A 27875-nucleotide genomic window follows, 5' to 3' on the forward strand; every position below is an offset into this window, starting at 1 on the left:
GGGCCTGTCCTGCCGGTGGGACGGGACATATTCAGGGATGGTGATGGTGGTGTCTGGGACATTATCTGTAAGGTATGATTCTGTGATCACAGATCGATAAATGTGTGGCTCCAATATGTATGGTGATGGTCAGTGATGTATGGAATTCCATTTTTGGAAAAAAAAGTTTCAAAATTTCATTATTTTCCTTTTCAGTGATCAGATCTCACTGAACTATGACACAAGCCTTGTCTATCTGAGTTACATTGGTACAGGCTCTCTCACTCAGTAAGTGATCACATCTCACTGGACTATGACACCAGCTGTGTCCATCTGAGGTACATTTATACAGACTCACTCAGTAAGTGATCAGATTTCGCTGGACTATGACACCAGCTGTGTCTATCTGAGGTACATTTATACACACTCACTCAGTAAGTTTTTTTAAATTAATTCACGGTATGTGGCCTTCACTGGCTGGGCCAGCATTTATTGCCGATCCCTAAATACCCCTTACGAAGGTGGTGATGAGCTGCCATCTTGAGCCGCTGCAGTCCATGTGGTGTAGGTACACCCACTGTGCTGTTAGGGAGGGAGTGCCAGGATTTTGACCCGGCGACAGTGAAGGAACGGCCGATATATATTTCCAAGTCAGGATGGCGTGTGGCTCGGAGGGGATCTTCCAGGTGGTTGGTGGATGGGAGGCTTCAATCACAGCTTGTGTAGGCCTCAAGACGTGAACGGGGAAAGCACCGGCTCCTGTGTTTGCACAAAGCGGGCCTTCAGCTGTGAGGGTTCGGCTTCATCCAGTGACAGGCCCGGGCTAACGGTGGCCATCTTGAGCGGGGTCGATGTGCAGCAGGGCGCATGCACGATCATCCCTGTCCCTGTGAGCAGGAGGAGAGAATGTTGTGAATTTCTATCCTGGACTGACAGGGATGGATTTTGGAAAGTCCTTTTACAAGGAGTGAGAAGTGGTGGTGGGGGTGGGGGGGGGGGGGGGGGGGGGTGGATTTACACACAACAAACTCAAACCAAGAGAGGTGTTTGTCTCTTTTTCAGTTCTATCTGGCCTGACAGTGATTGCTTTTGTACACTCCTTTTTTACAGGATATTACATTGGAGGGATTTGCAGACGGGAAACTCAAACCAAGCACCATATCGAAATCGGACAGAGCCGCCCAATTCATCAGGACCCAAACATCATCGGCCTTTGAATCTAGGGAGAGAGTTGTTTGTCTGTTCTGTCTACTTCAAAAGGTTCTAAACGTCAGCGTGACTGGAAAAGCACCGAGACTCTCACAAACGCACACACACACACCCGAGTGAGCGTGTTTCAGTGCATGGACTGTGGAAAGAACCTTAACCAGTTACACAGCCTGAACAAAACATCACACCATTCACAGTGGGGAGAGACCATACACGTGTCCTGTGTGAGGACGAGGCTTCAACTGATCGTCCAACCTGGAGGAACACAAGGACACCCGCACCATGGAGAAAAACTGGAAATGCGGGGACTGCGGGAAGGGATTCAAAGCCCCCTCTGAGCTGGAGATTCATCGACGCAGCCACACGGGGGAGAGGCCGTTCACCTGCTCCGAGTGCGGGAAGGGATTCAAAGATTCGTCCACGCTGCTGACACACCAGCGAGTTCACACCGGGGAGAGGCCGTTCACCTGCTCCGCCTGTGGGAAGGGATTCACCGAGTCGTCCAGTCTGCTGAGACACCAATGCGCCCACACCGGGGAGAGGCCGTTCACCTGCTCTGAGTGCGGCAAGGGATTCACCCAGTCATCCAACTTGCTGGCGCACCAGCGGGTTCACACCGGGGAGAGGCCGTTCACCTGCTCCACGTGTGGGAAGGGATTCACCGAGTCATCCGGTCTGCTGAGACACCGACGCACTCACACCGGGGAGAGACCATTCACCTGCTCCGAGTGCGGGAAGGGATTCACTCAGTCATCCCACCTGCTGAGACACCAGCGAGTTCACACCGGGGAGAGGCCGTTCACCTGCTCCACGTGTGGGAAGAGATTCACTCAGTTGTCTAACCTGCTGACGCACCAGCGATTTCACACTGGGGAGAGGTCGTTTACCTGCTCTGAGTGCGGGAAGGGCTTCATGCATTTATCCACCCTGCTGGCCCACCAGCGAGCTCACACCGGAGAGAGGCCGTTCGCCTGCTCCGTGTGTGGGAAAGGGTTCACTGACTCGTCCAGCCTGCTGAAACACCGACGTGCTCACACTGGGGAGAGGCCGTTCACCTGCTCCGAGTGTGGGAAAGGATTCGCTCAGTTATACCACCTGCTGAGACACCAGCGAGTTCACACTGGGGAGAGTCCGTTCACCTGCCCCGAATGCGGGAAGGGATTCAGTGACACATCAGGTCTGCTGACGCACCGACGCAGTCACACCGGGGAGAGGCCGTTCGCCTGCTGTGAGTGTGGGAAAGGATTCTCTCAGTTATCCCACCTGCTGACACACCAGCGTGTTCACACTGGAGAGAGGCCCTTCACCTGCCCCGTGTGTGGGAAGGGATTCGCCGATTCATCCAACCTGCTGAGACACCGGCGAGTTCACACCGGGGCGAGGCCGTTCACCAGCTCTGAATGTGGGAAGGGTTTCAATCAGTCGTCCAACCTACTGACACATCAGTGAGTTCACACCGATTAGAGACCTTTTAGATGCTCTGACTGTGAGTGTTCATTGTACCAATTGAGTTTATGCATATACAGATGGAGGGCATCGATTGGATGATTACTTGAGTGCACAAAGAGATGCTTACTGACATTATGTGGAGTAGGGTTAGGAGTTATATACCTGTCAAGTTTCACTATGTGAATAAATCTATACCAAGTAAAGATTGGCTCCAGTTTCTCCCTTCACCACAAGGCTGTCAGGAATATAACATGGTAACAGAAAACGCTTGCTTCAAGGTGAAGTTTGAAAACGAAGGGAATACAAAATTTCAGACAGTAGCTTACAACCTGAGTAGCTTTTGTGAGAAATGGCTGAAAGAAAGTGGGAAGCCTCAGGGTCTGATTACTCACCGATGTTCTCGGAGTCTGAGCCATACGACCAGTGGAAGAACGAAGTGGAGATGTGGACACCGGTTACGTCCCTACCAAGGAAGAAACAAGGTCTGGCCTTGGCATTGTCACTTTCTAACAAAAATAAATCCTCTAGCCTAGTTTCCTAGTTCATTTCAGCTAGCTCAGCTTTCATCCCCACATAGTTGTCCTTACTTAAGTTTAAGATACTAGTCTTAGACCCATTCTTTTTGCTTTCAAACTGGGTGTAAAATTCAATCATATTGTGGTCGCTGCTACCTAGGGGTACCTTTACTTGGAGGTCATTAATTAATCCTGTCACATTACACAATACCAAGTCTAATATAACCTGCTCTCTGGTTGGTGGCAGAACCTGCTGCTCTAAGAAAGCACTCAAAGAACTCATCCAGACTAGTCCTGCCAATCTGATTTTCTTAGTTTATATGCAGATTAAAATCACCCATGTTTATTGCCATCCCTTTATCACAAACACACAATATTTGCTCTGGAATACTTTGTCTTACACTGTGGCTACTGTTAGGGGGCCTGTTGACCACTCCCACTAATGACTATTTCCCCCTACTATTCCTCATCTCCACCCAGACCGATTCTACATCCTGATCTCCTGAACCAAGGTCATCTCTAACAACTGCACCAATGCCCTCTTTGATTAACAGTGCTACCCCTCCACCTTCACCTATCTCCCAATTCTTCTTGAATGTCATGAACCTGTCAATATTAAGGATGCAATCGTTGTCGTCCTGCAGCCATGTCTCTGTCATTGCTATCAGATCATATTTATTTACTTCAATGTGGGCCATCGATTCATTTACTTTGTTATGAATGCTATGCACATTCAGATAGAGAGCCTTGAGTTTTGTTTTTTTGTTACCTTTGTAACATCTAGTCTTGACTGTTGATGTATTTAGGTTTTTTTCTCTCTGTCCCTTCCTGCCATTCTCTGCCCCTCATTTCTCATATTACCATTTTGCTCTCCTGTCTTGACTCTACACCTTGAATTGCTACCTCTTCCCAAGCTTGATTCCTCACCCCTCTTTTTTTAGTTTAAATGCGGCCTTGAGGTCAAGGGCAGTCACTCTCACCTCACCTTGGGAGTTCAGCTCTTTTGTCCATGTTTGAACCAAGGCTGTAATGAGGTCAGGAGCTGAGTGGCCTTGGCGGAACCCAAACTAGACGTCAGTGAGCAGGTTATTGCTAAGCAAGTGCTGCTTGATAGCAGTATTGATGATCCCTTCCATTATTTTACTGATGATGGAGGTGGACTGATGGAGCAGTGATTGGCCAGGTTGGATTTGCCCTGCTTTTTGTGTACAGGACATGCCTGGGCAATTTTCTACATAGCCAGGTAGATGCCAGTGTTGCAGCTGTACAGGAACAGCTTGGCTAGGGAGCGTGGAAAGTTCTGGAGCACAAGTCTTCAGTACTATTGCCAGAATATTGTCAGGGCCCATAGCCTTTGTAGTATCCAGTGCCTTCAGCCGTTTCTTGATATCACGTGGAGTGAATTGAATTGGCTGAAGACTGGCATCTGTGATACTGGGGACCGACAGAGGAGGCCGAGATGGATCATCCACTCGGCACTTCTGGCCCAAGATTGTTGCAAATGCTTCAGCCTTACCTTTTGCACTGATGTGCTGGGCTCCCCCATCATTGGGGATGGGGATATTAGTGGAGCCTCCTCCTCCAGTGAGTTGTTTAGTTGTCCACCACCATTCACGACTGGATGTGGCAGGACTGCAGAGCTTAGATCTGACCTATCGGTTGAGCGATTGCTTGGCTCTGTCTATCACTTGCTGCTTATGCTGTTTGCCACACATGTAGTCCTATGTTGTAGCTTCACCAGGTTGACACCTCATTTTTAGGTATGCTCCAGCACTCAGATATCACTGAACTATGACACAAAATGTGTCTATCTGCATTCCGTTTATACATATTCATGATTCAGTTCGTGACTTGGTCTTACCTAGATTATGACACAAAAATATTCCAATCTCTTTCCTACAGCTTCTAGCTTGCAGACCAAGTCCTTCTATCTGCACCAGATCTTCTGCACAAGATTGACAGAAAAGACTTGACAACGTTATTGTCCAAGGGAGTCGGTAGTGTAGTGGTCATGTCACTGGATTAGTCCTGAGGCCCAGGCAAATATGCTGGGCGCCGCGAAAGCTGATGGAATTTAAATTCAATTAACAAACTCTGGAATTGAAAGCTAATCTCAGTATTGGTGCACATGAAGCTATCATCAATTGTTGTAAAAGCCCATCACTGATGTCCTTTAGGGAAGGAAATCTGCCTCCTTACCCGACCTGGCCTGCAAATGACTCCAGGCCCACAGCAATGTGATTGATTCTTAACTATAAAACCTATAAAATTCTAACAAACCTATAAAATTCTAACAGGACTAGACAGGGTAGATGCAGGAAGGATGTTCCCGATGGTGGGGGAGTCCAGAACCAGGGGTCACAGTCTGAGGATATGGGGTAGGCCATTTAGGACTGAGATGAGGAGAAATTTCTTCACCCAGAGAGTGGTGAGCCTGTGGAATTCGTTACCACAGAAAGTAGTTGAGACCAAAACATTGTATGTTTTCAAGAAGGAGTTAGATATTGCTCTTGGGGTGAAAGGGATCAAAGGGTATGGGGAGAAAGCGGGAAAAGGGCTATTGAGTTGGATGATCAGGCCATGATCATAATGAATGGCGGAGCAGGCTCGAAGGGCCGAATGGCCTACTTCTGCTCCTAGTTTCTATGTTTCTAACTGCCCTCTGAATTGGCCTAGTGAGCCACTCGGTTTAAAGCGCAATTAGGGGTGGGCAATAAATGCTGGCCTTGCCAGTGACACTCACATCCCATGAAAGAATTTAAAAAAGCAAGCTCGCAGGGGCTACACGCGTCTGCTGAGTCGTATTATTGATCTGTGACAAACTGAGATAAATTGTCAGGTTGAACAAACAATTATCACATGATTGCAGATGATAGGAGTTGAAACTTGGTCGATCGTATTTTGCAATCTCGACGTTAGCAGAGTCTCAACTCACTTCCCCAGACTCGAAGATAAACCGGGACTTGGGCCCGAATGGTGGTGAAATGATCCACAATCCCAGTGTCCCATCAGGATCCGAGGATTTATTAATCGGGGCATAGAGGACGAGAGCGAGGAGGTTACGTTGAACTTTGTATAAAACACTAGTTCGGCCTCAGCTGGAGCATTGCGTCCAGTTCTGGGCGCCGCACGTTAGGAAGGACGTGAAGGCGTTGGACAGGGTGCAGGAAGGATTCATGAGAATGGTTTCCGGGATGAGGCACTTCAGTCGTGAAGATAATTTGGAGAAGTCGGGACTGTTTTCCTTAGGGAAAGGAAGGTTGGGAGGAGGTTTGATAGGGGTATTGAAGATCACGTGGGGTCTGTATGGAGTGGACAGGGAGAAAGAGTTCCCACTTCTGAAGGGATCGAGAACAGGAGGGCACAGATTTAAAGTTGTTGGTTAAAGAAGCAAAAGCGCCACGAGGAAGAGCGTTTCGACGCAGCGAGTGGTTCGGGTTTGGAAAGCGCTGCCCGAGATTGTGGCGGAGGCGGGTTCCACGGGGAATTAGACAGTTGTCTGAAAAGGAAGGGGCAGGGTTACGGGGAGCAGGCAGGGGAATGGTACCCTAGGTGAGGTGCTCATTGCAGAGAGCCAGTGGAAATGCGATGGGCCGAATGGGCCCCCTTTGCTGTCATCAATCAGTGATTCTGTGAATAGAAAGCGAGTGATAGGTGGAAGCAGAGGAGAGATTGCCAGAGATGTCAAGGACAAAGGGGTGTTAATGATAGTGATACGTTAAAGGAGGTGCTGATGGTGGCATTAAGATCAGAAAGCAGAATGTGATAATGGCAGGACAAAGATAAGCTCTCTGGAAAGAACAACATGAACAAGTGACAGATGGTCCTTGTGGGGGTGGGGTGGGGTAGGGATGGTGGTGGGAAAAAAGATTGAAAATAGGATAAAAGGTGGGGATAAAACAATGAATAAAATTAAAATAAGTAAAAATAAGTGGGTCATGCTTGCAGACAGACCGAAGGTGTTCCACAAAGCGGTCACCCAGTCTGCGTTTGGTCTCTCCAAGGTAGAGGAAACTGCATTGGGAGCAGCAAATGCAGTAGACAAAATTGAGGGAAGTGCAAGTGAAATGCTGCTTCACTTGAAAGGAGTGTTTGGGCCCTTGGACGGCAAGGAGGGAGGAGGTAGAGTGACAGGTGTTGCACCTTCTGTGGTTGCATGGGAAGGTGCCATGGGAGGGAGATGAGGTGTTGGGGGTGATAGAAGCGTGGACTAGGGTGTCCTGGAGGGAACGGTCCCTATGGAATGTCAACGGGGCGGTGAAGGGAAGACGTGTTTGGTGGTGGCATCATGCTGGAGTTGGCGGAAATGGCGGAGGATGATCCTTTGAATGTGGAGGCTGGTGGGGTGAAAAGTGAGGACAAGGGGGACCCTATCATGGTTCTGGGAGGTAGAGGAAGGTGTGAGAGCAGAGGCGCGGGAGATGGGTTGGACACGGTTGAGGGCCCTGTCAACCACAATGGGTGCGAAACTTCAGTTAAGGAAGGAGGAAGACATGTCAGAAGTGCCGTTTTGGAAAGTGGCATAATCAGAACAGATGCGACGGAGGCAAAGGAACCGAGAAAATGATTAGAGTCCTTACAGGAAGCGGGGTGTGAGGAGCTGTAGTCGAGGTAGCTGTGTGAGTCGGTAGGCTTGTAATGGATATTGGTGGGCAGACTATCACCAGAAATTGAGACAGAGAGGTCAAGGAAGGGAAGGGAAGTGTCAGAGATGGACCATGTGAAAATGATGGAGGGGTGGAAATTGGAAGCAAAATTGATAAATTTTTCCAGGTCCAGACGAGAGCACGAAGCAGCACCGAAGCAGTCATCAATGTACTGGAGAAAGTTGTGGGAGGGGCCTGAGTAGGACTGGAACAAGGAATGTTCCACATACCCCATAAAGAGGCAGGCATAACTGGGGCCCATGCGGGTACCTCTTATTTGGAGGAAGTGAGAGGAGTTAAAGGAGAAATTGTTCAGTGAGAGGACAAGTTCAGCCAGACGGAGGAGACTAGTGGTGGATGGGGATTGTTCGGGCCTCTGTTCAAGGAAGAAGCAGAGAGCCCTCAGACCCACCCTGGTGGGGGATGGAGGTGGAGAGGGATTGGACGGGGCGTCCGTGGTGAAGAGGAGGCGGTTTGAGCCAGGGAACTGGAAATTGTGGATAATGACGCAGGGCATCGGAGGAATTGCGGATGTAGGTGGGAAGAGACTGGGCAAGGGGGAGAGAGAACGGAGCCAAGACAGGAAGAAATGAGTTCCGTGGGGCAGGAACAGGCTGACACGATCGGTCTTCCGGGACAGTCCTGTTTGTGGACTTTGGGAAGTCCAGGGGTGGGAGACCATGACGTTGGAAGCGGAGGACGGAAGATCTCCAGAGGAGATGGGGTCAGTGACAGTCCTGCACACAGTGGCCTGATGTTCGGTGGTGGCGGTCATGGCCCAGGGGGGAGGTAGGAGGAAGTGTCTTGAGAGTTGGCGCTTAGCCTGTGCGAGGTAGCGGTCAGTACGCCAGACAACAACAGCACCACCCTTGTCGGCTGCTTCGATAACAAAGTCAGGGTTGGACCTGAGAGAATGGAGTGCGGCAAGGGGACTGTGGGATGAGAACTGTGCTGGTCCTCCAACCAATCGGAGTGAATGGGGGGGTGGGGGGTGGGGGGCGCAGGGATGGTCCTCCAACCAATCGGAGTGAATGGGAGGGCGGGGCGAGAGCAGGGCTGGAGGACCGAGCGGGAGCTGTGCTGGTTCCTCCAACCAATCGGAGTGAATGGGGGGAGGGGGCAGGGCTGGTCCTCCAACCAATCGGAGTGAATGGGGGGTGGGGCGAGAGCAGGGCTGGAGGACTGAGCGGGAGCTGTGCTGGTCCTCCAACCAATCGGAGTGAGCGGAGGGTGGGCAGGGCTGGTCCTCCAACCAACTGGAGCAAATGGGGGGGCGGAGCGAGTGCAGGGCTGGAGGACCGAGCGGGAGCTGTGCTGGTCCTCCAACCAATCGGAGTGACCGGAGGGTGGGCAGGGCTGGTCCTCCAACCAATCGGAGCAAATGGGGGGGCGGAGCGAGAGCAGGGCTGGAGGACCGAGCGGGAGCTGTGCTGGTCCTCCAACCAATCGGAGCGAATGGCCGGGGGGGGGCGGCGACAGCAGGGCTATGCCTGTCTCTTTATGGGGTATGTGGAACATTCCTTGTTCCAGTCCTACTCCGGCCCCCTCCCACAACTCTTTCTCCGGTACATCGATGATTACTTCGGTGCTGCTTCATGCTCTCGTTGGGACCTGGAAAAATTTATTAATTTTGCTTCCAATCTCCACCCCTCCATCATTTTCACATGGTCCATCTCTGACATTTCTCTTCCCTTCATTGACCTCTCTGTCTCAATTTCTGATGATAGACTGTCCACCAATATCCATTACAAGCCTACCGACTCCCACAGCTACCTCGACTACAGCTCCTCACACCCCGCTTCCTGTAAGGACTCCATCCCATTCTCTCAGTTCTTTCGCCTCCGTCGCATCTGTTCTGATGACGCTACCTTAAAAAACAGCTCCTCTGACATGTCCTCCTTCTTCCTTAACCGAGATTTTCCACCCACGGTCGTTGACAGGGCCCTCAACCGTGTCCGGCCCATATCCCATGCATCCGCCCTCACGCCTTCTCCTCCTTCCCAGAAACATGATAGGGTCCCCCTTGTCCTCACTTATCACCCCACCAGCCTCCGCATTCAAAGGATCATCCTCCGCCATTTCCGCCAACTCCAGCATGATGCCACCACCAAACACATCTTCCCTTCACCCCCCCCGGCGGCATTCCGTAGGGATCGTTCCCTCCGGGACACCCTGGTCCACTCCTCCATCACCCCCTACTCCTCAACCCCCACCTATGGCACCTCCCCATGCCCACGCAGAAGATGCAACACCTGCCCCTTCACTTCCTCTCTCCTCACCGTCCAAGGGCCCAAACACTCCTTTCAAGTGAAGCAGCATTTCACTTGCATTTCCCCTAACTTAGTCTACTGCATTCGTTGCTCCCAATGCGGTCTCCTCTACATTGGAGAGACCAAACGCAAACTGGGCGACCGCTTTGCAGAACACCTGCGGTCTGTCCGCAAGAAAGACCCAAACCTCCCTGTTGCTTGCCATTTTAACACTCCACCCTGTTCTCTTGCCCACATGTCTGTCCTTGGCTTGCTGCATTGTTCCAGTGAAGCCCAATGCAAACTGGAGGAACAGCACCTCATCTTCCGACTAGGCACTTTACAGCCTTCCGGGCTGAATATTGAATTCAACAACTTTAGATCTTAAACTCCCCCTCCCCCCATCCCCACCCCGTTTCTTTTCCCTCCCTTTTTTTTCAATAATTTATATAGATTCTTCATTTCCCACCTATTTCCATTATTTTTAAATCTAAAACTAAAACTTTGTCAGTCTTTCCACCCCACCCCCACTAGAGCTGTACCTTGAGTGTCCTGTCATCCATTCTTAATTAGCACTTTCTTAGATAATATCATCACCTTTAACACCTCTTTGATCCTTTTGTCTGTGACATATTTTGATTATCTGCTCCTATCACTGCTTGCTTGTCCCTACAACCACCCCACCCTCAACTTCTCTCCACCCCCCTCCCCACCTTAAACCAGCTTATATTTCACCCCTCTCCTAACTACACTCAGTTCTGTTGAAGGGTCGTGAGGACTCGAAACGTCAACTCTTTTCTTCTCCGCCGATGCTGCCAGACCTGCTGAGTTTTTCCATGTAATTCTGTTTTTGTTCAGGAGCTGTGCTGGTCCTCCAACCAATCGGAGTGAACGGAGGGGGGGGGGGGGGCGGGGGCAGGGCTGGTCCTCCAACCAATCGGAGTGAATGGGGGGGGCGGGGCGAGAGCAGGGCTGGAGGACAGAGCGGCAGCTGTGCTGGTTCCGCCAACCAATCGGAGTGAGCAGGGGGGGGGGCGCGGGCAGGGCTGGTCCTCCAACCAATCGGAGCGAATGGGGGGGGCGGGGCGAGAGCAGGGCTGGAGGACCGAGCTGGTCCTGCGAGCGGCAGCTGTGCTGGTTCCTCCAACCAATCGGGACGAATGAGGGGGGGGGGGGGCGGGGAACGGGGCAGTGGCCGGAGCATGCGCACTCGGATACCGTCGGTGGACCCAGGAAATGGTGGCGAGTCGGCAGCGGACGTGCAACAAGACAAGAGCAGCGGAGGAATCGGTCCGGTGGACGGGAGGCTTCGAACGCAGCTCGTGTCGGCCTCAAGGCTCGGAGGGGGGAAGGTACCGGTCCCGTGTTTGCAGGAAGCGGCCTGCCGGGGTTCGACTTCGGACCGGCACAGGCCCGGGCTCTCGGCCGCCATCTTGAGCGGAGTCGATGTGCATCGGTGCGCATGCGCGGTCATCCTGTCCCCTGTCAGCAGGAGGAGAGCATATTGTGAATTTCTATCCTGGACTGACAGGGATGGGATTTTGGAAACTCCTTTTACAGCGGGTTAGCGGGAGGAGAGGAGGAAGGGGATTTCCACACAACAAACTCAAACCAAGAAAGGTGTTTGTCTCTTTTTCAGTTCTATTTGGCCTGACAGTGATTGCTTTTGTAACACTCCTTTTTCACAGGATATTACATTGGAGGGATTTGCAGATGGGAAACTCAAACCAAGCACCATATCGAAATTGGACAGTGCCGCCCGATTCATCGGGACCTGAACATCATCGGCCTTTGAATCTAGGGAGAGAGCTGTTTGTCTGTTCTGTCTGCTTCAAAAGGTTCTAAAGGAAAAGCACCGAGACTCTCACACGCCCGAGTGAGAGTGTTTCAGTGCACGGACTGTGGAAAGAACCTTAACCAGTTACACAGCCTGAAGAAAACATCGCACCATTCACAGCGGGGAGAGACTGTACATGTGCCCCGTGTGAGGACGAGGCTTCAACTGATCGTCCAACCTGGAGGAACACAAGGACACCCGCACCATGGAGAAAAACTGGAAATGCGGGGACTGTGGGAAGGGATTCAAAGCCCCCTCTGAGCTGGAGATTCATCGACGCAGCCACACCGGGGAGAGGCCGTTCGCCTGCTTTGAGTGCGGGAAGGGATTCACTCAGTCATCCCACCTGCTGACACACCAGCGAGTTCACACTGGGGAGAGGCCGTTCACCTGCTCTATGTGCGGGAAGGGATTCACTGACACTTCAAGTCTGCTGACCCATCGGCGCAGTCACAGCACGGAGAGGCCATTCTCTTGCTCTGAGTGCGGGAAGGGATTCAAAGATTCATCTACCCTGCTGACACACCAGCGAGTTCACACCGGGGAGAGACCGTTCACCTGCTCTGAGTGCGGGAAGGGATTCACTCAGTCATCACACCTGCTGGCACACCAGCGAGTTCACACTGGGGAGAGGCCGTTCACCTGCTCTGTGTGTGGGAAGGGCTTCACTGAGTCATCCAGTCTGCTGACACACAGACGCACACACACTGGGGAGAGGCCTTTCACCTGCTCTGAGTGCAGGAAGGGATTCACTCAGTCATCCCACCTGCTGGCACACCAGCGAGTTCACACTGGGGAGAGACCGTTCACCTGCTCTGAATGTGGGAAGAGATTCACCCAGTTATCTAACCTGCTGACACATCAGCGAGCCCACAGTGGGGAGAGGCCATTTACCTGCTCTGAGTGTGGGAAGGGATTCATTCAATTATCAACCCTACTGGCCCACCAGCGGATTCACACTGGAGAGAGGCCGTTCACCTGCTCCGTGTGTGGGAAAGGATTCATTGAGTCATCCAGTCTGTTGAAACACCGACGTGCTCACACTGGGGAGAGGCCGTTCACCTGCTCTGAGTGTGGGAAAGGATTCGCTCAGTTATCCCACCTGCTGACACACCAGCGAGTTCACACTGGAGAGAGGCCGTTCACCTGCTCTGAGTGTGGGAAGGGATTCGCTGATTCATCCAACCTGCTGAGACACCGGCGAGTTCACACTGGGGAGAAGCCGTTCACCTGCTCTGAATGTGGGAAAGGTTTCAATCAGTCATCTAACCTACTGACACATCAGCGAGTTCACACCGATTAGAGACCTTTTAGATGCTCTGACTGTGGGTGTTCATTGTACCAATTGAGTTTAGGCAGAGACAGATGGAGGGCATTAATTGGATGATTACTTGAGTGCATAAAGAGATGCTTACTGACATTATGTGGAGTAGGGTTAGGAGGTATATACCTGTAAAGTTTCACTATGTGAATAAATCTATACCAAGTAAAGATTGGCTCCAGTTTCTCCCTTCACCATAGGGCTGTCAGGAATATAACATGGTAACAGAGAATGCTTGCTTAATGGTGAAGTTTGGAAACTAGAGGAAAATAACATTTCAGACAGAAGCTTAAAATCTGAGTAGCTTTTATGAGAAATGGCTGAACGAAAGTGGGAAGCGTCAGGGTCTGATTACCCGTTAATGTTCTCGGAGTCTGAGCCACACGACCAGTGGAAGAACGAAGTGGAGATGTGGACACGGGTTACATCCCTGCCCAGAAGGAAACAAGGTCTGGCCTTGGCAATGTCACTTCCTAACCAAAGTAAATCCTCCAGCCTAGTTTCCCAGTTCACTTCAGTTAGCTTGAGGAGAGTGCGAGAGGAGGACCCTGAGACAGGCAGTCAGCAGCACCTAGAGGAGAGTGCAAGCGGAGGACCCAGAGACAGGCAGTGAGAAGCACCTAGAGGAGAGTGCGAGAGGAGGACCCTGGGACAGGCAGTCAGCAGCACCTAGAGGAAAGTGCGAGAGGAGGACCCTGGGACAGGCAGTCAGCAGCACCTGGAGGAGAGTGTGAGAGGGGAACCCTGACAGACAGTCAGCAGCACCTAGAGGAGAGTGCGAGAGGAGGACTCTGGGACAGGCAGTCAGCAGCACCTAGAGGAGAGTGTGAGAGGAGGACCCTGGGACAGGCAGTCAGCAGCACCTAGAGGAGAGTGCGAGAGGAGGACCCTGGGACAGGCAGTCAGCAGCACCTAGAGGAGAGTGTGAGAGGAGGACCCTGGGATAGGCAGTCAGCAGCACCTAGAGGAGAGTGCGAGAGGAGGACCCTGACAGACAGTCAGCAGCACCTAGAGGAGAGTGCGAGAGGAGGACCTGTTTCTATCTGTCAGAGCCGAAGCGTGACATCAACTGAAAACAGGTGATCGGTAGATATCTCTTCTGTGTCTCTTTTGATTGGACTGGTGGTTTAAATCAGGAGATGTTATTACAGCTGAACAGTACAGTTAAGCAATTCACTTTTAAAATAGTTAACATCCAAATTAATTAATTAAATAGAATAGAGATGGCTGGGCAGGTGACCTGTTGCAGCTGTAGCATGTGGGTGCTGGTGGACACTGGTGCGATCCACGGTGACCACGTCTGCAGCAAGCGTTGGCTGCTCGAGGAACTTAGGCTCAGAGTTGATGAACTGGAGTCCGAGCTGCAGACACTGCGACACATCAGGAAGGGGGAGAGTTACCTGGACGCTGAGTTTCGGGAGACAGTCGCACCCCTTAGATTAATTACGTCGAATTTGGACTGTGGTCAGGGACAGGAGGGTGTGCCTGCGAGTGAGGCAGGTATGGGGATCCAAAATTTAGCTTTGGAGGAGCCTCAGCTAGTGCCTTTGTCCAATAGGTACGAGGTTCTTGCTCCCAGTGTGGACGAGGGCACAGACTGCAGGGAGGATGAGCGAACTGACCACAGCACCGTGGTACAGAGCACCATTCAAGCGGGGGGAGAAAAGAAAAATTTAGACGTAAGGGATAGCATAGTTGGAGGAATAGATACTGTTCTCTGCAGCAAAGACAGAGAATCCTGAAGGGTTGTTTTTGTTAGAGCAGAGAAGACTGAGGGGTGACCTGATCGAGGTACACAAGATTATGAGGGGCGTGGACAGGGTGGATAGGGAGCAGCTGTTCCCCCTAGTTGAAGGGTCAGTCACGAGGGGGACACAAGTTCAAGGTGAGGGGCAGGAGGTTTTGGTGGGGGGATGTGAGGAAAAACTTTTTTACCCAGAGGGTGGTGACGGTCTGGAATGTGCTGCCTGGGAGGGTGGTGGAGGCGGGTTGCCTCACATCCTTTAAAAAGTACCTGGATGAGCACTTGGCACGTCACAACATTCAAGGCTATGAGGCCGAGCGCTGGGAAATGGGATTAGGTAGGTAGGTCAGGTGTTTCTCACCTGTCGGTGCAGACTCGATGGGCCCAAGGGCCTCTTCTGCTCTATGTGATTCTGATTCATGGAGCACTGGCACCAGTACTGGGGAAGGAGAGAGCTGTTCCATTAGGATGGGCTTCATTTGAACCATGCTGGGACCAGTGTACTGGCGAATTGTATGACTAGGGTTGTAGATAGGATTTTAAATTAATTAGCGGGTGGAGTGGCTGGGAGGGGGGTGGAGAGGGTTCAATTGAAGGGAAGTTTAAAAAATCAAAAAGAAACGAGAGAGCAGAGGTGCAGGGTGGTGAAGAGGTGAACGATAATCAAAGTGTGACAGGAAAGGGTAGAAAATATAAGCAGAAGAGTACAGCAGAAATCAGAACCAGAATGAGTAATAATGGTAAAAAGTCAAAGTTTAAGGCTCTTTATCTGAATGCACGCAGCATTTGTAACAAGATAGATGAGTTGACGGCACAAATAGAAATAAATGAATATGACTTGATAGCTATTACAGAGATGCAGTTGCAGGGTGACCAAGACTGGGAACTCAATATTCAAGGGTATTCGATGCTCCAGAAAAATAGGCAAAAAGGAAAAGGAGATGGGGTAGCTTGGTTAATAAAGGAAGGTATTAGTATGGTGGTGGGAGTCGGGATATAGGTGCAATAGGTTGTGATGTGGTATCAGTTTGGGTGGAAATAAGGAATAGCAAGGGCAAGAAGTCACGGATGGGAGTTGTCTATAGGGCCCCGAAGAGTTGCCTCACTGCAGGGCCAAGTATAAATCGGGAAATAATGCAGGTGTGTAAGAAGGGCACTACAATTGTCATGGGTGATTTTAATCTGCGTATTGACTGGAAAAGTCAGATTGGCAGGGGTAACATAGAAGTTGAATTTGTTGAGTGCATCAGGGATTGTTTCTTAGAGCAATACGTTGCAGAACCTACCTGGGAACAGGCTATTTTAGATCTAGTAATGTGTAATGAGTTAAAAAAACTTCACTTCCTTTTTAAAAACAAAATTACACATGTTAAACAGATACACACTAAAATATTGCAGGTTTGGTGCTAGATTTATCAGGCTTATTTCACTTCTAATAATTCATCTGGGATTCTCATTTTAAAACCTAGGTGTAGTGGGTCCCTTCATCATCACTGACAACAGCCCTTCCTCCAAGATCCCACCAGCTATTTGACTTATTAACCTGTAACCTACTACAGACATAGGTTTATTTCATTTATCGGAAACAACGAGGGAGATATTAAATGCAGGCACAATTTTCTTTGTTTAGTTTTAAGTTACACTCAAATCCCAGCACTTCTACACACAATCAACCATTTGCCCTTAAACCAATTACACAATTAAACCAAGAGATATCGTAGTTAAGGATCCTCTAGGGAGTAGAGGATCACAACATGGTAGAATTTCAAATTCAGTCTGAGGGTGAGCCACTCGGGTCTCAAACCAGTGTCCTCAATTTAAATAAGGGCAATTACAGAGCTATGAAGAAAGAGTTGTCCAAAGCGGGCTGGGAAAATAGACCAAGGGGAAGGTCAGTGGATGAGCAGTGGCAGACTTTTAAGCAGATATTTCATAATGCTCAGCAAAAATTTATCCTGGTCAAAAAGAAGGACTTGATGAGAAGGATGAACCACCCGTGGTTAACAAAGGTAGTCAAGGAGAGTATCCAATCAAAAACTAAAGCATACAAAGCGGTGAAAACTAGTGGTAGGCCAGAGGATTGGGAATGTTTTAGGAACCAGCAGTGATGACTAAAAAGCTAAGAAAGAGGGAGAAAATTGATGATGAAAGTAAATTGGCAAGAAATATAAAAACAAACAGCAAGAGTTCTACGGGTATATAAAAAGAAAGAAAGTAGCTAAAGTGAGCGTGGGACCCTTGGACTATGCGACTGGAGAATTGATAACGGGGAACAGGGAAATATATAATTTAAAGCGGACGACACTATAAACATCCCAAAGACATCAGATAAGCAAGGAGCTAATGGGAGGAAAGATCTTGTAACAGGCTCTATCACGAGGGACAAAAGTATTTGACAAACTAATGGGACTAAAGGCAGACAAGTTGCCAGGACCTGATGGCCTGCATCCAAGGGTTTTAAAGGAAGTGGCTGCAGAGACAGTGGAGGCATTGGTCGAAATACTCCAGAAATTCACTGGTTTCCAGGAGGGTCCCAGCAGTTTGGAAAACCGCTAATGTGACACCCCTGTTCGAGAAGGGAGGGAGGGAGACAAAAAGCAGGAAATTATGGGCCAGTCAGCCTGTCACTGGGAAAATACTAGAGTCCATTATTAAGGAAGAAAGAGCAGGACATTCAGAAAAGCTTAACGCAATCAAACAGAGTCAACGTGGTTTTGTGAAAGGGAAATCCTGTTTGACAAATTTGCTGGAGTTCTTAGAGGACATAACAAGCAAGAGTTGATAAAGGGGAACTGGTAGATGTAGTGTATTTGGATTTCCAGAAGGCTTTCGATAAGGTGCCACATAAAAGTTTATTGCACAAAATAGGAGCTCACGGTATTGGGGGTAATGTTAGCTTAGATTGAGGGTTGGTTAACACACACAAGGCAGAGAGTCGGGATTAATCGATTTTATTCAGCTAGGAAAGACTTAATAGTGGACTGCCAGATGGATCAGTCCTTGGACCTCAATTATTTACTATCTATATTAATGACTTGAAGAAGAATGGTAATGTATCCAAATTTGCTGACAATACAGAAATAGATGGGAAGGCATGTTGTGATGAGGACATAAGGAATCTGCAAGGGGATATATATAGGTTGAGTGAGTGGGCAAAAACTTGGCAGATGAAGTTTAATGTAGGGAAGAAGGCAAATGGAATTAGGGGGTTGGAGTTTAAAAATAGGGAAGTCTTGTTACAACTGTATAGAGTATTGGTGAGACTGTATCTGGAGTACTGTGTACAGCTTTGGTCCCCATATTTAAGAAAGGATATGTTGGCATTGGAGGCAGTTCAAAAGAGATTCATTAGGCTGGTTCCTGGGATGAAGGGTTTTTTTTAAATTCATTCACGGGATGTGGGCTTTGCTGGCTGGGCCAGCATTTATTGCCCATTCCTAGTTTCCTTTGAGAAGGTGGTGGTGAGCTGCCTTCTTGAACCACTGCAGTCCATGCGGTGTAGGTGCACCTACGGTGCTGTTAGGAAGGGAGTTCCAGGATTTTGACCCAGCGACAAGCGAAGGATCGGCCGATATATTTCCAAGTCAGGATGGTGAGTGGTTCAGAGGGGAACTTCCAGGTGGTGGTGTCTCCCATGTGTCTGCTGTCCTTGTCCTTCTAGATGGTAGTGGTTGCGGGTTTGGAAGGTGTTGTCTAAGACGCCTTGGTGAATCCCTGCAGTGCATCTTGTAGATGGTACACACTGCTGCCACTGTGCGTCGGTGTTGAAGGGAGTGAATGTTTGTGGATGTGGTGCCAATCAAGCGAACTGCTTTGTCCTGGACGATGTCCAGCTTCTTGAGTGTTGTGGGAGCTGCACTCATCCAGGCAAGTGCAGAGTATTCCATCACACTTCTGACTGTGCCTTGTCGATGGTGGACAGGCTTTGCGGGAGTCAGGAGGTGAGTGACTCGTCACATGATTCCTAGCCTCTGACCTGCTCTTGTAGCCACAGTATTTATATGGCTGGTCCGGTTCAGTTTCTGGTCAATGGTAACCCCCAGGACGTTAATAGTGGGGGATTCAGTGATGGTAATGCCATTGAACGTCAAGCGGCGATGGTTGGATTCTATCCTGTTGGTTGACTTATCAAGAACGGCTAAACAGGTTTAGGCCTTTATTAATTAGAGTTTAGAAGAATGAGAGGTGATCTTATTGAAATGTACAAGATTCTGAGGGGGCTTGACAGGGTAGATGTTGAGAAGATGTTTCCATTAGTGGAGGAATCTCGAACTAGTGGGACATAGTTACAGAATAGGGGGACACTCATTTAAAACTGAGATGCAAAGGAATTTCTTATGTCAGAGGGTAGTGAGGGTTTGGGGTTGTCTTCCCCAGAGAGTTGTGAAGGCTAGATCATTGAAAGTATTTAAAGAGGAGGTAGCTAGATTTTTGAAATATCGGGGAGTTGAGGGCTATGAGGAGCTGGAACGAAAGAGGAGTTGAGGCCTGGGCAGATCAATCATGATCTTATTGAATGGCAGGGCAGGCTTGAAGGGCCAAATGGCCTACACCTGCACCTATTTCTTATGTTCTTATGTTATAGCTCAGCTTTCAGCTCCACATAGTTGCCCTTATTTAAGTTTAAGATACTAGTCTTAGACCCACTCTTCTCCTTTCAAACTGGATGTAAAATTCAATCATATTGTGGTCGCTGCTACCTAGGGGTGCTTTTACTCTGAGGTCATTAATTAATCCTGCCACATTGCACAATACCAAATCTAATATAACCTGCTCTCTGGTTCATTCCAAAATGTGCTGCTCTAAGAAACTATCTCGAAAGCATTATAAGAAATCCTCATCCAGGCTACTACTGCCAATCTGCTTTTTTCTAGTTTATTTGTCGATTAAAATCACCCATGTTTATTTCCATCCCTTTATCACAAGCACGCAATATTTTCTCTTGAATACTTTGTCCTACACTGTGGCTACTGTCATGGGCCTGTAGACCACTCCCAAATAATGACTATTTCCCCCTACTATTCCTCACCTCCACCCAAACTGATTCTACATCCTGATCTCCTGAACGAAGATCATCTCTAACTATTGCACCAATGCCCTCTTTGATTAACAGTGCTACCCCTCCACCTTCACTTAGCTTCCTATTCTTCTTGAATGTCATGAACCTGTCAATATTAAGGACGCAATCATTGTCGTCCTGCAGCCATGTCTCTGTCATTGCTATCAGATCATATTTATTTACTTCAATGTGGGCCATCAATTCATTTACTTTGTTATGAATGCTATGCACATTCAGATAGAGAGCCTTGAGTTCTGTCTTTTTGTTACCTTTGTAACAGCTAGTCTTGACTGTTGATGTATTTAGGTTTTTTCTCTCTGTCTCTTCCTGCCATTCTCTGCCCCTCATTTCTCATATTACTGTTTTGCTCTCTTGTCTTGACTTTACACCTTGAATTGCTACCTCTTCCCAAGCTTGATTTCTCACCCCTCTTGTTTAGTTTAAATGTGGCCTTGATGTCAAGGGCAGTCACTCTCAGTCGCCTCAGGAGTTCAGCTCTTTTGTCCATGTTTGAGCCAAGGCTGCAATGAGGTCAGGAGCTGAGTGGCCCTGGTGGAACCCAAACGAGGCATCAGTGAGCAGGTTATTGCCAAGGAAATGCCGCTTGATAGCACTGTTGATGACCCCCTCCCTTACTTCACTGATGATGGAGAGCAGATTGATGGGGCGGTAATCGACCAGGTTGGATTTGTCCTGCTTTTTGTGTACAGGACCTACCTGGGCAATTTTCCACATAGCCGGGTAGATGCCATTGTTGCAGCTTGGTTAGGGGTGCAGAAAGTTCTGGAGCACAAGTCTTCAGTACTATTGCCGGAATATTGTCAGGGCCCACAGCCTTTTGCACTGTCCAGTGCCTTCAGCTGTTTCTTGATATCACGTGGAGTGAATTGAATTGGCTGAAGACTGGCATCTGTGGTGCTGGGGACATCCGGAGGTGGCCGAGATGGATCATCCACTCGGCACTTCTGGCTGAAGATCATTGCAAATGCTTCAGCCTTATCTTTTGCACTGATGTGCTGGGCTCCTGCAGCATTGGGGATGGGGATATTTGTGGAGGCTGCTCCTCCAGTGAGTTGTTTAAATGACTACTCCCATTCACGACCGGATATGGAATGACTGCAGAGCTTGGATCTGATCCATTGGTTGTGCAATTGCTTGGCTCTGTCTATCACTTGCTGCTTATGCTGTTTGGCACACATGTAGTCCTGTGTTCTAGCTTCACCAGGTTGACACCTCAAGTTTCTAGTATGTTTGGTGCTGCTGGTCAAGTAATCAGATCTCATTGAACCATGACACAAGCTGTGTCTCTCTGCATTCCGTTTATACATATTCATTATTCAGTTAGTGACTTGGTCTTACCTAGACTATGATACAAGAATATTCCAATCACACTCATACAGACTGTAGCTTGCAGACCAAGTCGTTCTATCTTCACCAGATCTTCTGTACAAGATTGACCAGAAAAGACTTGACAAGCTTATTGTCCAAGGGGAGTTGGTAGCGTACTGGTCATGTCACTGGACTAGTCCTGAGGCCCAGGTGAATATTCTGGAGAAGTCGGGACTGTTTTCCTTAGAGAAAGGAAGGTTGGGAGGAGATTTGATAAGGATATTGAAAATCATGAGGGATCTGTATGGAGTAGATAGGGACAGAGTCATAGAGTTATACAGCACAGAAACAGGCCCTTCGGCCCATCGTGTCCATGCCATCCATCAAGCACCTATCTATTCTAATCCCATTTTCCAGCACTTGGCCTGTAGCCCTGTATGCTATGGCGTTTCAAGTGCTCATCTAATTACTTCTTAAATGTTGTGAGGGTTCCTGCTTCTACCACCCCCTCAGGCCAATTCCAGATTCCAAACACCCTCTGGATGAAAAGAAATTTCCTCAAATCCCCTCTAAACCTCCTGTCCCTTACCTTAAATCTATGCCCCCTGGTTATTGACACCTCTGCTAAGAGGAAAAGTTTCTTCCTATCTATGCCCCTCATAATTTTGTACACCTCTATCAGGTCCCCCCTCAGCCTTCTCTGCTCTAAGGAAAACAACCTCAGCCTATCCAGTCTTTCTTCATAGCTGAAATGCTCCAGCCCAGGCAACATCCTGGTGAATCTCCTCTGCACCCTCTCCAGTGCAATCACATCCTTCCTATAATGTGGTGACCAGAACTGCACACAGTGCTCCAGCTGTGGCCTAACTAGCATTTTATAACATTTTATATGTTCCAACATAACCTCCCTGTTCTTATATTCTATGCTTTGGCTAATGAAGGCAAGTATCCCATATGCCTTTTTAACCACCTTATCTACTTGTGCTGTTGCCTTCAGGGATCTATGTACATGTACACCAAGGTCCCTATGATCCTCTGCACTTCCTAGGGTCCGACCATTCATTGTGTACTCCCTTGCCGCGTTAGTCCTCCCAAAATGCATCACCTCACACTTCTCAGGATTAAATTCCATTTGCCACTGCTCTGCCCATTTTACCAGCCCATCTATATCGTCCTGTAATCTAAGGCTTTCCTCCTCACTATTTACGACACTACCAATTTTTGTGTCATGTGCGACCTTACTGATCATACTTCCTATATTCACGCCTAACTCATTAATGTACACTACAAACAGCAAGGGTCCCAGCACCGGTCCCTGTGGTACACCACTCGGCACAGGCTTCCAATCGCAAAAACAACCTTCGACCATCACCCTCTGCCTCCTGCTATGAAGCCAGTTTAGGAACCAATTTGCCAAATTGCCCTGGATCCCATGGGCTCTTACCTCCTTGACCATTCTCCCATGCGGGACCTTGTCAAAAGCCTTACTGAAGTCCATGTGGACTACATCAACTGCACTACCCTCATCTACACAACTCGTCACCACCTCGAAAAATTCAACCAAATTTATTAGACATGATCTCCCCCTGACAAAGCCATGCTGACTGTCCCTGATTAATCCCTGCCTCTCCAAGTGGAGATTAATCCTGTCCCTCAGAATTTTTTCCAACTGTTTCCCTACCATTGATGTGAGGCTCACTGGCCTGTAATTACCTGATTTATCCCTACTACCCTTGAATAATGGTACCACATTTGCTGTCCTCCAGTCCTCTGGCACCTTTCCTGTGGCCAGAGAGGATTTGAAAATTAACGTCAGAGCCCCTGCAATCTCCTCCCTTGCCTCACATAGCAGCCTGGGATACATGTCATCTGGGCCTGGGGATTTATCCACTTTTAAACCTGTTGAAACCGCCAATGCCTCCTGCCTTTTCATGCTCAATTTGTTCAAGTGCATCATAGCCCCCTCCCTGATTTCTACACCTACATCGTCCTTCTCCAGAGTGAACACGGATGAAAAGTAGTCATTTAAAACCTCACCTACGTCCCCCGGCTCCATGCGCAAATTGCCACTTAGGTCCCGAATGGATATCCCCGTGGATGTTTCCTTGGCCTCGTGAAAGGATCGAAAACGTGAGGGCACAGGCTCAAAGTTGTTGGTTAAAGAAGCAAGAGCGCCATGAGGAAGAGCGTTTCGACGCAGCGAGCGGTTCGGGTTTGGAAAGCGCTGCCCGAGGGTGTGGCGGAGGCGGGTTCCACGGGGAATTAGTCAGTTGTCTGAAAAGGAAGGGGCAGGGCTACGGGGAGAAGGCAGGGGAATGGTACCCTAGGCGAGGAGCTCATTGCAGAGGGCCAGTGCAGACACGATGGGCCGAATGGGCCTCCTGCGCTGTCATCAATCCCTGGTTCTGTGCCTCAGAAAGTGCTCGATCTCCGGCGGGTCGACCAGGAGGATCGCGCATGCTCGGAGGCTCCAAGTCTCAGCCCGCCCCCTCCCCCGCCAGTGACCTCTCACCTGTCAGCTCACAATGCCCGGCTGATTGACGGCAGCTCTGGACCAATAGGAGGAGTGGGGGGGGGCAGGGCTGGAGGACCGAGTGGGAGCTGTGCTGGTTCCTCCAACCAATCGGAGCGAATGGGAGGGCGGGGCAGGGGCTGGTTCCTCCAACCAATCGGAGCGAATGGGAGGGCGGGACAGGGCTGGTCCTCCAACCAATCGGAGCGAACGGGGGGGGTGGGGGAGGGGCGTGGGCAGGGCTGGGGGAGGGGCGTGGGCAGGGCTGGAGGACCGAGCGGCAGCTGTGCTGGTTCCTCCAACCAATCGGAGCGAATGAGGAGGGGGGGGGGAGGGCAGTGGCCGAAGCATGCGCACTCGGATACCGCAGGTGGACCCAGGAAATGGTGGCAGGTCGGCAGCGGACGTGCAACAAGACAAGAGCAGCGGAGGAATGGGTCCGGCGGACGAGACGCTTTAAACACAGCTCGTGTAGACCTCAGGACTCGGACGGGAAAGGTACCGGTACCGTGTTTGTACAAAGCGGTAAAGTTTCGGCTTCGGCCGGCCACAGACCCGGGCTCACGGCCGCCATCTTGAGCGGGTCAATGTGCAGCGGTGCGCATGCGCAGTCATCCCTGTCAGCAGGAGGAGAGAATGTTGTGAATTTCTATCCTGGACTGACAGGGATGGGATTTTGGAAACTCCTTTTACAGGGAGTTTAAAGGGGAGGATTTACACACAGCAAACTCAAACCAAGAGAAATTTTGTCTCTTTTTCAGTTCTGTCCGGCCTGACAGTGATTGGTTTTGTAACACTCCTTTTTTACAGGATATTACATTGGAAGGATTTGCAGACGGGAAACTCAAACCAAGCACCATATCGAAATCGGACAGAGCTGTGCGATCCATCAGGACCCGAACACCGTCCTCCTTTGAACATGGAAGCAAAGAGCCCTGTTCAAGGCGAGGAGAAACGGTTCACATGTTCCGAGTGTGGACGAGGCTTTAGCCGAACGCCTGACCTTTCGAAACACATGCACAGTCACACTGGGGAGAAGCCTTGGAAGTGCGGGGACTGCGGAAGGGGATTTAATTACCCGTCGGACTTGGACATCCATCGGCGCATTCACACTGGGGTGAGGCCGTTCAACTGCTCTGAATGCGGGAAGGGATTCGTCCGGTCAAACAGCCTCATTTCACACCAACTGGCTCACACTGATAAGAGACCATTTAAATGCGCTGACTGCGAGAAGAGCTTCAAATGCAAAAGGGAACTGCTGAGGCACCAGCGCACCCACACCGGGGAGAAGCCGTTCACCTGCTCCGAGTGCGGGAAGGGGTTCGCTGACTCATCCAACCTGCTGAAACACCAGCGCACCCACACTGGGGAGAGGCCATTCGTCTGCCTCGTGTGCGGGAAGGGGTTCAGTCAGTCATCCCAGCTCAACAAACATCGGCTTGTTCACACCAGTAAGAGACCATTTGAATGCTCTGACTGCGGGAAGAGCTTCAAAAGCACGAGTAACCTGCTGACGCACCAGCGCATCCACACCGGGGAGAGGCCGTTCAGCTGCTCGGTGTGCGCGAAACGGTTCGTTAATTTATCCCACCTCTCGGAGCACCGGTGGGTGCACACCGGGGAGAGGCCGTTCACCTGCTCCGAGTGCGGGAAGGGCTTCATTAATCTATCCCACCTCTCGGAACACCGGCGGCTTCATACCGGGGAGAGGCCCTTCACCTGCTCCGTGTGCGGGAAGGGGTTCATCCGGGCGAGCAACCTCCTCTCGCACCAACTGGTTCACACCGATGAGAGGCCCTTTAAGTGCTCCGACTGCGCCAAGAGCTTCAAGTGCAAGAGGGAGCTGCTGAGGCACCGGCGCACCCACGCCGGGGAGAGGCCGTTCGCCTGCTCCGCTTGTGGGACGGGATTCATTGACTCCTGCGACCTGCTGAAACACCGGTGCGCTCACACCGGGGAGTGGCCCTTGGTCTGCTCCGTGTGCGGGAAGGGCTTCACCCAGTCAGCCCAGCTCAACAAGCATCGGCTTGTTCACACGACTGCCAGGCCGTTCGAATGCTCGGACTGCGGGAAGAGCTTCAAAAGCACCGGCAACCTGCTGACGCACCAGCGCATCCACACCGGGGAGAGGCCGTTCAGCTGCTCGGCGTGCGGGAAGCGGTTCATTAATTTACACCACCTCTCCGAGCACCGGTGGGTGCACACCGGGGAGAGGCCCTTCACCTGCTCCGAGTGCGGGAAGGGCTTCATCAACTCGTCGCACCTCTCGGAACACCGGCGAGTTCACACCGGGGAGAGGCCGTTCACCTGCTCCATGTGCGGGAAGGGGTTCGTCCGGGCAAACAACCTCCTCTCGCACCAACTGGTTCACACCGATAAGAGACCCTTCAAATGTTCCGACTGCGACAAGAGCTTCAAATGCAAAAGGGAGCTGCTGAGGCACCGGCGCACCCACACCGGGGAGAGGCCGTTCGCCTGCTCTGCTTGTGGGATGGGATTCATTGACTCATCCGGTCTGCTGAAGCACCAGCGTATCCACACCGGGGAGAGGCCTTTCACGTGCTCCTTGTGCGGGAAGGGGTTCACTCGTTCATCCACCCTGCTGAACCACCAGCGAGTTCACAAGCGACAGCGGGGGTTGGATTCTGCCCTTGTTGCTGCTGCTGTCAATCACATCCAGGATTGAACCGCGTTTACTCTGGCAGTTTGTTGCTGCTGCTGATATCAGTAACCATATGACTGGACTGGGGTTAATATTCACGTCCATTTTAATATACGCGTCGTGGAAAGTAAAGCAGGAGGGGGCCCTTTTTAAAAGGCTTCCTTCCAGTAAGGTAAACGACCCCGAATCCCCTGTAAAATGATTGAAAAATAAATGTAGCGTTCGCAGTTGGACATTGTGTTTGGATTACTGTAGGAAATAGGGGGCACAGGCACGAGGGATCTGAGGTGGGTGGTGGAGGCCAGTTCTGAGCACACGGCGCCCCATGGCGAAATTACAAACTGACCCGTTTCTGGGGTTACCACTGGCTGGAGGAACAGCAGCCAACGCATAGGAACAAGAGGAGGCCATTCAGCCCTATGTGCCTGCTCTACCATTCAATGAGATCCTGACTGATCTCTAGCTTCAACTCCATTTTCCCCGTCCTTGATCCACTTTCTCTGTTACCTTTTTATTTAACAGGAATTTATCGATCCCCAGCTTTTTGAATAAGGGTGTTACATTGGCCGTTCTCCAAACCTCTGGGACTGTTCCAGAATCTAAGGATTCTTGGAAGATTACTACCAGTGCATCCACTATCTCTGTAGCTACTTCCTTTAATATCCTAGGATGCAACCCATCAGGTCCAGGGACTTATTGGCCTTTAGCTCCATTAGTTTCCCTAGTACTTTTTCTCTAGTGATAGATTCTAATGATTCCATCTTGTACTAACAAAGCTACCCCACCACTCTTTCCATCCTGCCTGTCCTTTCGAAAAAAATACTCCAGAATATTTAGTTCCCAGCTTTGACCTCCTTGTAACCACGTCTCCATAATGGCCATAAATATCATACCCATTAACCTCTACTTGTGTTTCTGTTTCTCTATTTCTATCTCCACAGTTGCCGTCACACCTGCTGAGTTTTTCCCGCATTTTCTGTTTTTATCTCCAGCTCGTTCTGGGTTGATATCGGGCAGGATAGGTGTGTCCGGCGGGTCTGGCTGTCCACTCCCATTGAGTGAGTTGTGGGAGCTCTTCAAACTCTCCCGGTTGAAGTCCGAACAACAGATCGGCTGGAATTAAATGATTCCAGACATGGAAGGAGCGTTCAACATCCTGTGAATTCTTCCACTAATTCACACTGTTCTCCAAGGGATGAGTTCAAAGAGAAACAATCACTACACTGTGTAATTTCCTGAAATAATCCCTGCTGTCTGTCCTGAATGAATCCATTTCAGTAACAAATGTTGAAATGTTTGCTCCACACCCACAGGGTTTCATCTGTTTAAAGCCACAAACAGGAAGATCCAGTTTTCTCCTGGAG

At 50.0% G+C, this 27875-nt stretch overlaps 3 protein-coding genes across 4 annotated transcripts in view; 2 read left to right on the forward strand and 1 right to left on the reverse strand.

Moving 5' to 3' along the window:
* The window catches only part of LOC144697423 (uncharacterized), a 512621-nt gene that overhangs the window by 53552 nt on the left and 431194 nt on the right, over nucleotides 1-27875 (reverse strand). The gene's annotated exons all lie outside the window — the stretch shown is intronic.
* On the forward strand, nucleotides 1007-13840 carry LOC144697389 (uncharacterized). Its single transcript, XM_078569368.1, is given in 3 exon segments — nucleotides 1007-2570; nucleotides 12182-13183; nucleotides 13185-13840. Coding segments are annotated over 3 exon segments (2151 nt in total). The 5' UTR covers nucleotides 1007-1470; the 3' UTR covers nucleotides 13234-13840.
* On the forward strand, nucleotides 11270-27835 carry LOC144696920 (uncharacterized). Of its 2 annotated transcripts, none has more exons than XR_013580280.1 (2): nucleotides 11270-11337; nucleotides 11736-11887. XR_013580280.1 is itself a non-coding variant. In XM_078568638.1 (2 exons), the coding sequence occupies exon 2, from the start codon at nucleotides 24769-24771 to the stop codon at nucleotides 26533-26535; it is 1767 nt and encodes a 588-aa protein (XP_078424764.1). In that variant the 5' UTR covers nucleotides 11288-11337; nucleotides 24660-24768; the 3' UTR covers nucleotides 26536-27835. The 2 variants fall into 2 exon arrangements, 1 of the variants encoding a protein (XP_078424764.1); XM_078568638.1 differs by lacking the exon at nucleotides 11736-11887 and adding an exon at nucleotides 24660-27835 and having other exon boundaries at nucleotides 11288-11337.

This window comes from Cetorhinus maximus, chromosome 23 (assembly GCF_964194155.1).
Source record: "Cetorhinus maximus chromosome 23, sCetMax3.hap1.1, whole genome shotgun sequence".
NCBI lineage: Eukaryota > Metazoa > Chordata > Chondrichthyes > Lamniformes > Cetorhinidae > Cetorhinus > Cetorhinus maximus.